Consider the following 11484-nt stretch of genomic DNA (forward strand, 5'->3'; position numbering starts at 1 on the left):
AAAAAAAAAAAAAAAAAGACTCACATGCGTATTCGTTACTTAACCCCCAATGGTTATCCTCCCCTTGACTCGAATCTTTTGAAGGCACAGCCTACGTCGCACACCAGTAGAACTTTTGCGATGTTTGAAAATAGGACTTTTCAGCTTCTATTCTTGGCAGACATCCCAACCAACCAGAGTAACGCAACACGCAGTTTTGCAACCCCAAGGCTGACATTGCATGCTGATCTCATGCGCATGACGTCTGTTGAAGATCAGGCTCTGAGGAAGCCGAGTTCAAATAACAGCTTGCGAACGCCCTCTCAAAATTGCTCTTCATTCCTCACTGCGATCGCTAAGATGGCAACTCTCAAATTCCGATTCCTCGAACAATTTTCGTTTAAGGATTATCGTTTCGAACGATTCCTCATTCTGTCAGATTGGCGGGCATGGGAAACAGCCTGGCTCTTTCGCTTACCCGCCCTTCTGGCCAACCCCGACGTCCCGATCGTACTTTTTAAAAGCGGATGCAATGTTAGCAATGAGATTAATTGTAGCAAGGCTTGTAAACTCAGCGAACATATGTTCAACTCTTCCGAAACGCTGTGGAACTGTCTCACCATTGCAACGGTCGCCAAAATGATTGAATCCAAAAATCCACTATACAGACTCAACGGAACCGAGAGAGACCGTCTCACAGAAACGTTCAAACCTGGACCCTTGAGCAATTTCTCTGAAATGGCGGTATTTGCACGGTATAGCCACTGCGCGCTGCAGTCCTGCTCTGATTCAAAGTACAAGGGATGTCCAACAGAGTTATGGGAAGGAAGGTTTCAGAACATACCCTTCAATCTGACGAGCGTGAAGGACCTCGGGAAAATGATGGGAGAAGAGTATTGTGCAAAGGCTGATCCTGGTATTGACTATGATATTGCTGGACCTGGTGTAAGTATCACTTATCAAAGGTGACTTATGGCTAACGGCCTTGGCAGATAATCGTTGCATATCTGATGCAGTTTGCCATTGTGCTTTTCTTTGCGGCCATCTTCAAAATCACCAGGAGCTGGATCCGCAATGTTTCGCTTTCATTCTTGATACCCTTTGAGGGACCTGCCAAGGCCATCAAAACTGCTTTACGATGGCAGGAGTGGGTAAAGAAAAGCAGACTTGGATTGGCAGCAGGGTCTACTCTTGTCGATCTCCAAGAAGCACAAGCAGTCTTCCTAGCCCTCTATTCTGCAGCAACCATCGTCACCTTCTTCGGCTCTCCATCTGCCGGCCTTGGTAACATTACCTCGCTCCTCTCGTGGATTACGAACAATCTTGTCTTACGTGGCATGGCGACGGCGGGTATGTATCCGCTGATGTTCGTCCAGCTGATTCTACAAAAGACGCGTGATCGGCATTGGTACACGCTTTTCCTGGTGGTTCTGAATTGGATCTTGATAGTGGTCGTCACCCAGCCGCAGGTTGTCGACACCGCATCACTGTACGGGCATATCAAGACGTCCAACGATTTTCTTCGCTGTGGAGGTAATGCTGGACCGAAGGCCTTTTGCCAGACGTTTAATACTGGTAATGCAAAGATTACAGGGGATTTTTCCGACAACGAGCTTTTCCCACAAGGTAATCAAGGTCTCTCGCCTTTTGACTCTAAGGGCACGAATACGGATCCTCGTCCTGGAAGCGACAATCCTTCGTATCTTGACCGTGATGCCAAGAGTTTCTTCCGGATCAGTGCCAATACCCAAGCGCCCATTCATGTGATTATGGCATTTTTAATACTTGATTGGATAATAGCCATAATCAAATTCCAGTATCGCAAGCCGGACACCTGGTTATCCCGCAGACTGGAAGTCTTACGGCATGGCTTACCGTCATCGCTTGAAAAGTTCTTCAGCAAGAGATATTTCTGGCCACTAACAGAAACACTCTGGATATCCATGGAAGTCCTCGCGGTAGCAATGGGCATTATTGGTGTCCAGGAGTTCTGTACATTTCTAGGTGTCCTCCGCTCAGGAACAGAAGGCAAAGACAGCAGCGTACATATCTCAAACTGGAGCTTTGGGCAACTAATCGCAGCATGCGTTTGGTTCCCGGTAATCCTCAAGTTTCTCAGCTTGATCATCGGTAAGTTGAGCCCATTATTTGTCGACGATTCGTTGACTGATTAGTTGCCAAGATGGTGTTTTACCAGGTTTACAAAAACGCGCCGGAGAATTGATTGAGGTTACATACCGTAAAGATGATGACAAGCGTGATAGCGATGTCGCGTTGGACAGACTTATTCCTGGACGGTCTGTTGAGAGGAGTCGGACTGATGGGATGGAGGGGAATACTCTGACGGAGAGGCGATCGTGGGGGAGACAGGATAGCTAGAACAGGTCAACCACGTTTGCGAAGAACATCGTTGAGTACAGCGAGAACAAGAAGTTGATTGGATCGAACGTATTCATTGCATGTGATGTTCTACAAGGGCTTCAATTGTGCGATACAATAACCCAAAGCAGATGGTACGACGTCCCGCTTGTACCCGACAGACCCGGCATCCGAGGCAAGTCCCCAGTTCAATCAAGCCATTATTACTCAACAACAGCAGATCGCGAAAGCACCAATGATGCTATCTTCAGCATTTACTGGGCCGACATAATATACATAATTCGCCGAGAAGGCTACGACTTGGCGTGACATTTTGGGAAAGTGAAGAGACTGGTTGACAGAAAGACACATCACTTTCAGTGCGAATTATGGGGGTATTATTCTTGTGGCTTGTTCCGAGGACAAGGATGTCGGGGATTTCCCCATACGCCGAGTCTTCCTTCCCCATGGGAATTGTCGCTTGGGCCTGGGGATTGTCCGCTAGAAGAGTGAGCTAACAGAGTGCCTCCGAGAGGGAACCGAGGTCGGCCGAGTGACTGTAGAAGAGGCAGGTGGTGATGTCAGCCCGCAAGTATTGGAGAGTAAAGGTGATGGCGCACTAACATCATCTCCCATCATCCATAAGCCACAAGCCCTGCGATTGGAGATTGACCCTGTTAGAGTAGGATCACTAGCGAAAAAGGGTACATCACACGATCGTCAGCCACACTCAAAACCCCAGGTCATCAACCCATCCCAACGATCATTACCAAAAGCATCCCATCCCCGCACCCCATTCATTCGTCAATGGCTTTTCTTCTCATGACCTTTCATCAAATCATGCATAACGTTCGGTCCGACATTGGACCAATCCTGCATCAACAGCCCGAATAATTTTACCAGCAGAGTTTTCCCTAGACTGATACTTAATCCGGGGGGAATAACAAGCTTACTTCCCCGCAATTAGAGGAGTCTCCGATGCATCATCGACACAACCCTTGTACAGCATCACCTAAAACTTGGTTCCTCCCGGCTCTTTTCTCGGCCTTAAATATGAAATCCTCTGTCTAGAATTGTTCTCGTTTAATAAATCTGCTGGGACCGTTGAGTAACGAACCGTTGTAGCGGGCTCACCTTCCCTGTCTGTTGATCACCAGAGGCGGAGTCTCCGCACCGGGGTAGCTGCACAGTGACGAGCTTACCTTACCCGACCTTCAAGCTAGCTCTGAGCTCACGATCGCCAAGACTCTTCGTGATATATAATAAACTTCATCTGTCCTTCAATTGAAGTTCTCTAGACAGCAACAACTTCATCATGTTTCTCAAGAAGCTGCTCCCGGTCTTCGCCCTCACAGGCACAGCTCTCTCCCAGAGCAAAGAAGGCGTCGAAGCTCTTGACCCACCCCGCAGAGACCTCTTCGAAAAGGACCTCTCCGACTGTCCCGGCTACAAAGCCACTTCCCATCGCTCCACCAAGTCAGGCTTCTACGCTGACCTTTCACTCGCTGGTCAAGCTTGCGATGTCTTTGGTGTTGATCTTCCTGAGCTGAAGCTCGAGGTCGAGTACCAGACCAATGATCGTCTGCACGTCAAGATCTTGGATACGAACAATACCGTGTATCAAGTTCCCGACGATGTTTTCCCACGTCCTGGTCTTGGACAATGGGCCTCGCCAGAGAACTCCAAGTTGAAGTTCGATTTTGTGGCGGATCCCTTCTCGTTTACTGTTTCAAGACGGGATAGTGGAGAGGTGCTGTTTGATACCTCTGGCAGCGATCTTGTTTTTGAGAGTCAGTACGTTTATCTCAAGACAAAGCTCCCCAAGAATCCTCACCTCTACGGTTTGGGTGAGCACAGCGATCCGTTCATGCTGAACTCGACAAACTACACTCGCACTATCTACACCCGTGATTCATACGGTACACCCAAGGGTCAGAACCTGTACGGCGCTCACCCCATCTACTTCGACCATCGCGAGAACGGTACTCATGGTGTCTTTCTTCTCAACTCCAACGGCATGGATGTCTTTATCGACAAGGAGGACGATCAGCAGTTTATGGAGTACAACATCATCGGTGGTGTTCTCGACTTCTACTTCGTCGCTGGTCCTGGACCCAGAGAGGTCGCTAAGCAGTATGCTGAGATCACGAAGCTACCTCTCATGGCGCCGTACTGGGGTCTTGGTTTCCATCAGTGCAGATATGGATACCGTGATGTTTACGAGGTTGCTGCTGTTGTGGCGAACTACTCTACTGCTGGAATTCCGCTGGAGGTTATGTGGACGGATATTGACTACATGGACCGTCGACGAGTTTTCACTATTGACCCTGACCGTTTCCCTGCGGACAAGTACAAGGACCTCGTTGACACGATCCATTCGCGTAATCAGAAGTATATCGTCATGGTTGATCCCGCTGTCTACGACATGGAGTCCAACCCTGCTCTTGACTCAGGTCGCGAGTACGACACTTTCATGAAGGAGCCCAATGGTACAGACTACCGCGGTGTTGTCTGGGCTGGACCTAGTGTCTTCCCTGACTGGTTCAATCCCGACTCTCAACAATACTGGAACGAGCTCTTCATCAACTTCTTCGACGGCGAGCACGGTCCTGATATCGATGGTCTGTGGATCGACATGAACGAGCCAGCAAACTTCTTCAATCGCCCTTATCCCGGAAACAACACTACTCCCGAGAACTTTGCTGAGGTCGACGGTGATCCACCCAAGCCTCCTCCCGTCCGCGACGGTCCTCCTGCCCCTATCCCTGGCTTCCCCGACAGCCTTCAGCCTCCTTCTTCCCGTTCTGAAAGACGTGAGGTTACCCCTCTCGCGCAAACCCCCATCATCAAGCGCTCTGCCTCTCGCAACCGTGGTGTTGGAAACTGGGCTATCAAGAAGACCTGGGGCCAGAACAAGTACGGTCGTCCTGGATCTAGCTGGCAGAACGGCAAGAGCACTGGTTCTGGCTGTGGTCCTAAGGAGTGCAAGGGTCTTCCTGGCCGAAAGCTCATTCAACCACCCTACATGATCCAGAACGGCGCTGGTCCTACGCTTGCTGATGGAACTACTGATACCGATCTTGTGCAGAGTGGCGACTACATCCAGTATGATACGCACAACCTTTACGGTGCTATGATGTCTACCCACTCTCACAACGCCATGCGCGCTCGTCGTCCTGACAAGCGTGCGCTTGTCATCACCCGAAGCACCTTTGCTGGATCCGGCAAGGATGTGTCTCACTGGCTCGGCGACAACCTTTCCATTTGGGATCAATACCGCTTCAGCATTGGTCAAATTCTCCAATTCGCTTCTATCTACCAGGTCCCCGTCGTCGGACCCGATGTCTGCGGCTTTGGTGGTAACGTTACCGAGACCCTCTGCGCTCGATGGGCTACTCTGGGAAGTTTCTACACCTTCTTCCGCAACCACAACGAAATCACTGCCGCATCGCAGGAGTTCTACCGCTGGCCCAAGGTCGCTGAGGCTGCTCGTAACGGTATCAACATCCGCTACCAGCTCCTTGATTACATCTACACTGCCATCTACAAGCAGAACCAGACTGGTACTCCTACTCTTAACCCTCTGTTCTTCAACTACCCCAACGACAAGAACACATACTCCATTGATCATCAGTTCTTCTACGGTGATGGAATTCTTGTCAGCCCTGTTACCAAGGAGAATAGCACTGAGTTGGAGTACTATCTGCCTGATGATATTTTCTACGAGTGGTCCACCGGCAAGCCCGTCCGCGGCGAAGCCGCTTACAAGTCTGCTGAAGTCGAACTCACCGACATTATGGTTCACTACAAGGGTGGCATCATCTACCCCCAACGCGTCGAAAGCGCCAACACAACCACCGCTCTCCGCAAGAAGGGCTTCAACCTCGTCATCGCGCCTGGTCTTGACGGCGAAGCTTCTGGTTCTCTGTACCTCGACGACGGCGAGTCAGTTGTTCAAGATGCTGTCTCCGAAATTGACTTCACCTACACGACTGGCAAGCTGAGCATGACTGGTAGCTTTGAGTATGACGCTGGAGTCAAGATCGAGACGATTACCGTTCTTGGCGTCGAGAAGCAGCCTGAGGGTACAGATCACGCTGAGTATGATGAGGAGAACAAGAAGTTGACTTTTGTGGCGGATGTACCTCTGAAGAAGAAGTGTTACGTTGATCTTTTCTGAGGATTGAGATGAGATATGATATGATTGGATTTGATGATGGGTTGATGTATTTAGCTTTCTAGTATATAGTTTAATCTGCTTAGAAGTATCGAGTTGTCGATTGAAAAATTGGTCTTAATGTTGTGAATGTGAGTGGGCAACGATAACAATTGTAGTATCGGTTATTCTGAGCTATGATAAAGAGTAACTGGTCATCCGATCTAGGCGAGGAATTGAGACCTATCACAAAGGCTTGTCATGTTGATCATGATAGCGCCCGGAGTCGCTCCCTAATCCAGCCACCAACTCCTTTATCGGTAAGACTTGAAAAGCTTCTCATACTTCTTCTTGGTCTTCTTATTACCAACCCAAACACTTTTCTCGTTACCAACAACCTCGATATGCTCGCCAATGTACGTAGCGACCTGTCCATTGCCATGAGCAGACTTGTCAATAAAGACATGCTCATCCGGCTCGACGACCTCAATATAGTAAGGGTGTGCCAGCATCGCGAGCAGATCATCGGCTGATTCGTATAGAAATAAGGCTACACCGTCGAAGTCGACGAGTTGGTTGGAGACGGGCGCTTCGGCACCTGCGTCGGTGGGGACGATCTTCCCGGCCACACGAACCTACAGGGGTGAGCATTTGTCAAAGATTCATTTCGGTAGAGGAGATGTACCTGTTGGTATCGTGTAATACCAAAAGCTGTCGCAAGAGGCGCAACCTTGGGTGCGTGTTGGGTATCCCAGTATTCGTAGAACTCATCACGGGTCATATTGGGATGACGCTTGACATAAGTCAACATCTGCAACAAGCCCGTCTTCGAAGATGAAGCCAGAGCCGTGCCGACAAGTCCGACGGTAAGGAGGAGTGACGTGATCTGAACCATGTTGTTTGCAAAGCTTGTTGTTTGGACAATGAAGATTGGGAGATTGGTGGCTTCAAACTTCCCGGGGATGGTGTCGGGTATTTGAACAAAGGGAAGGGAGGGTAGATTGCCGGGAATAGAGACATTGCAGGCCATGGTGAAATTCCTGCAACCAACAGCCATGCATCAAATTGAGGTCAGACCAGAACGCCATGGCAAGAGAACAATAGGTTCGCTAGAATGTGCAACTGAGACATGCTGGTTGATGGAGTCGAGTCCAGCTGACCTGCTCGAGACCCTGCTCCAAATTCCAAGGGTTCTTGTCCAGGGTCTAGGTTGGATGGATCTGGCTAGCTTAGCGATATCTACAGCAAACAAATCCTTGCCTTGTATGATTGTTATCCAGGGTCTACAATACGAAAAAGGCCTCGACATGCGGTCAGCAAAAGGTATAGCAGTTCCGCCCCTGGAGATCTGGACTGATCCGGTTATCAGTCAGCCATGACCATACTCTACGCCTGTAATAAGCATAGAGTAATCCTCTTTCGATCGAATATAAGAGCTTGAGCACTGATCTCTCATCAACGGGTAACATTTCGGCCCCCGACGGCCCGCTCTACTCTGTTTGCTACACACTCACCCAGCCGCTTGGCATCAAGCCACATCCAACCAACACACCAATCTCAGCCAAAGTTCAGAGCCCCACAAAAAAGAACAATGGGAAGAAGATTCCACTAGTTCGTGATGGACATGCATTGTTTCACTTAAAAGACTCATCACCAACAGAACAATCCTTTTACCCAAGACATCCTTCGTATGATTCTCCAAAATCTTGGAAGCAAGGGATCATGAGCAAAAGCAGCCGAGTAATTGCAGAAACTTTTTTGTTTGGCAGCCAACTCCGATGAACCATCCGGGATGATCGCGTTACAGAAAGACCACCAACTGGGTTTCTTCATCCATTGTTTCGTTGGGTTTGCTCATTATCATGGCTTAGTATTGTAGCACTTTCAATTTACACAAAGACAAACTTCCGGATTCATCTCATCTTGTGCAAAATGATTCATCGATATGTTAAGATGGTGAAGTTATAATTGAGGTCGTTTCCTCATCTTGGCATTGGCTCCAATCGATCAACTTTCAGCGAGGATAACAGTACTCGGAAATGTCCTACCCAGTGACAAACGGAAGAACGACCTTTTTACCACCGCCTGATGGATATGAGGTCGACTTCAATAACCCGCAGAAACAAGATGCCATCGAACATTATCTGGTTTTCGGCATCCTTGGACCGTTTGCTTTTCTATGTCTTTTGCAAAGACTATATACGAAATACTTCATATTGGGAAGTTTGAAGATTGACGATGGTACGTTAAGTGCGTGTTCCTAGTTTTGGATCATTGGCTGACTTGCTTCAAGCTCTGATCATCATTGCATGGGTAAGACCTCTTCATGCAAGGGAACGGGTCGAGAGTGATAGCTGATAGCTTGCGAAGATCTGCTCGCTCATCATGCAGTCGGTCCAAATGTGTGAGTGTACTCAGCCCCCTCGATCTTGATCTTGCTAACCCCTGTAGGGTCCATCTCGATCGGCGGTCTATGCCACCACGCTTGGGAGATGCCAATTCAGGTCTTCGAGAAGCACATGCTCGTACGTTGCCTTCGCTCAAGCCATCACTTCTACCCGCTCTACCCACCATATTTGCCACTAACACATCTCAGAGCTCCTACATCGCCGCACCAGTTTTCATCATCTGCAATGGCTGCAGCAAAACCTCCCTCCTAGCATTCTATCTCCAAATCTCACCTCAGCTCTGGTTCCGTCGTCTCGTTTTCGGAACAATCACTTTTGTCGCTCTCTACACCATTATCATCTCGACCCTGCTGTTGTTTGGGTGTAACCCTATCGCGGCAGCATGGGATCCACTTCAGTTTGCGAGTAGGAAGTGTATTGATCATGCTGTGGTTTACATCATTATCGCTGTTGTGAATATTATCTCAGATGTTATTCTTTTTGTCTTGCCGATTCCTATGATTATGCAATTGAAGATGCCGCTGGGGCAGAAGATTGGTGCTGGTATCATGTTCGGTATTGCCACGATGTAAGTCTTCTGCCATGAAAGAAAGGTTTTCTCAACTAACATGCTGCTCTTAGAACTGTCGCCACGTCCATCATCAGAATGGTCTATCTCCCAGCCCTTCTCGGCGCCCTCGACATCCCATGGGTCGCAGCTCCCGCCAACGTCTGGTCCATAACCGAAGCCAACCTCTTCATCGTCTGCGGCTCGATGCCCACGCTCCGCAAATTCCTCAAGCGCCACGCCCCGGAATGGATGGGTTTCTCATCCAATCCCAGCGACTCACCCATCGTGAAGTCTGTATCAGACTTATCGTCGCGATTTGGCCTCGACAAGAAGAAAAAGAAGAAGCATACTGGGTATTCTCAGTTCGATACTCTCGAGTTGAGTAATTATCCCGATACCATTAGCCAGGAAACACAGGTTATTGCTGGGAAGGAGGGATCAGGCAATGAGAGTCAGGACGAGATTTTGCAGCAGAGTAAAATTGCTTACACCAAGTCTTTTGAAGTCTCTCGTACTCCATAGAGAGATGCGGGTTAGTTATAGAGTTGAGGTCCGTTTTCACATCCCATTGTCTCGCATGTTGTAAATCGTCATCAATGTAACTTGTCATGCTGCACAATAGCTCTCAGATTGGCTATCACCTATCAACGAAGTTGTTTTTCATTCAGGTCATTGGAGCCAATACAGGATAATCTCGGCTGTTCGAAAGCTCTGTTCCTTTGTCTTCGATCTGTAAGAATCTGGCGCCAAATTTCTTCGCCCATTCCGAAACAGCTAACTTAGCGCTATCTCTCTTACAAAGCCAAACAGAAAGCCAAAACTCCTCCCATCAGACTTGCTGCCAAAGGAACAGTTGGACCCACAGCAGCGCTATCACTATCCCCAGTTTCCTTAGCCTCTCCCGAACTACCACTCGTACTTTCACCAGTCGATTTAGCCGTAGTATCAGCAGTAGACGATGGCTTGGCTTTCCCGTTAGAATCAAGATACTTCGAACTCGCACTCTCCACAAGAGACGAGTAATCAGTTGCTGAAACTGGAATGTTGGTTGCGCATGACACCGGTGTCCTGGACGCAGTGGCGGCGCAGAGAGGCCATCCGTCGCATGTGCTAGGATTGCCGCCGATGCAGCAGACGCCATTGTCTTGGCTGTCGCCGCTGGGCACAGATAGAATGCCGGGGCACTTTATGGCGGCAGTATTGATAATGTCGGTGCCGGAGTTGGTAATGCCACTAATGACCCCCTGGGCTGCTACGTGGTTTTGGAGGACCGTCAAGGCCGTGATTTGAGTGAGTGATCGTAGAGAAACCATATTGCTGATGTCGCTGGCAATGTGCGCAATGTAAAGAGGTTTCTAGGTATTTGTAGACTGAGTAGTTGTAAGATGGATTGACAGTTTATGATAGCTTTCTCTTGGCAGAACTATCTCATTTATACCCCTTCAGTTTGCCTCTCTTGGCCTTACCAGGCATCCGACTAAAAGCTAATTCTTGATATCGAAATTGAGGAACTGGCATACGGTTGGCTCGCCCTGGTAGTCTTCGAAAGGCTAGAGCGGTATGACTACCGATCGACGCCGCTAAAGATCAATAGTCTCCAGTATTCTCAGCCCAAGGAGCCGGGCTAGGCTGAATAGCGACAAATGCTTACTGGACCCTCCGACTGCCGTGCGCAAATCCTCTTTTGGGCAGTCCGTAAAGCTGAAGAGCGCGGCACAGACTTCACATTGGGACAGAGCTGTAATGATCGCCAGCCTCGCCGGGCTGACTAGAAGATCCTGGGCGGAAGTTCGGAATCTCGATGACGTCGATTGCAGAGCAGTGATTTCTAACTGGATTAGGCCTTCCAGAACTGTGCCCCTGTTGTGAAGACGGATACAAGATGATATGGATTAATGCTGTGGGCTAGAAAAGACCTACCAGGCGATTGTCTGCATATCAGTTGTTTGTTCAACCGACGTTCCCCAATGTCAATTGTGTTGATTTGAACTGTACGACTTGATGACTGACCTTCAAAAACCTTAAATAGATAC

The 11484-nt window shown here is 48.9% G+C and overlaps 5 protein-coding genes across 5 annotated transcripts; 3 read left to right on the forward strand and 2 right to left on the reverse strand.

Moving 5' to 3' along the window:
- Positions 1 to 618: 618 nt before the first annotated feature.
- FIESC28_08687 (uncharacterized protein) lies at positions 619 to 2667 on the forward strand (the record flags this gene model as incomplete). Its single annotated transcript, XM_031162825.1, has 4 exons — positions 619 to 924; positions 972 to 2109; positions 2162 to 2276; positions 2490 to 2667. 4 exons carry the CDS (start codon positions 619 to 621, stop codon positions 2665 to 2667), a joined length of 1737 nt encoding a protein of 578 aa, XP_031013054.1.
- A 985-nt stretch (positions 2668 to 3652) lies between these two features.
- FIESC28_08688 (uncharacterized protein) lies at positions 3653 to 6517 on the forward strand (the record flags this gene model as incomplete). The annotated part of the gene is made up of 1 exon (XM_031162826.1): positions 3653 to 6517. One exon carries the CDS (start codon positions 3653 to 3655, stop codon positions 6515 to 6517), a length of 2865 nt encoding a protein of 954 aa, XP_031013055.1.
- A 290-nt stretch (positions 6518 to 6807) lies between these two features.
- Positions 6808 to 7388, reverse strand: FIESC28_08689 (uncharacterized protein; the record flags this gene model as incomplete). Its single annotated transcript, XM_031162827.1, has 2 exons — positions 6808 to 7128; positions 7179 to 7388. 2 exons carry the CDS (start codon positions 7386 to 7388, stop codon positions 6808 to 6810), a joined length of 531 nt encoding a protein of 176 aa, XP_031013056.1.
- Positions 7389 to 8532: 1144 nt separating this feature from the next.
- Positions 8533 to 9973, forward strand: FIESC28_08690 (uncharacterized protein; the record flags this gene model as incomplete). Its single annotated transcript, XM_031162828.1, has 6 exons — positions 8533 to 8734; positions 8787 to 8806; positions 8885 to 8897; positions 8945 to 9018; positions 9090 to 9469; positions 9523 to 9973. 6 exons carry the CDS (start codon positions 8533 to 8535, stop codon positions 9971 to 9973), a joined length of 1140 nt encoding a protein of 379 aa, XP_031013057.1.
- Positions 9974 to 10245: 272 nt separating this feature from the next.
- Positions 10246 to 10764, reverse strand: FIESC28_08691 (uncharacterized protein; the record flags this gene model as incomplete). The annotated part of the gene is made up of 1 exon (XM_031162829.1): positions 10246 to 10764. The coding sequence occupies one exon, from the start codon at positions 10762 to 10764 to the stop codon at positions 10246 to 10248; it is 519 nt and encodes a 172-aa protein (XP_031013058.1).
- Positions 10765 to 11484: the final 720 nt, after the last annotated feature.

Source organism: Fusarium coffeatum (genome assembly GCF_003316985.1).
Source record: "Fusarium coffeatum strain FIESC_28 chromosome Unknown BRIP53273_contig_210, whole genome shotgun sequence".
In the NCBI taxonomy this organism is placed as follows: Eukaryota; Fungi; Ascomycota; class Sordariomycetes; order Hypocreales; family Nectriaceae; genus Fusarium; species Fusarium coffeatum.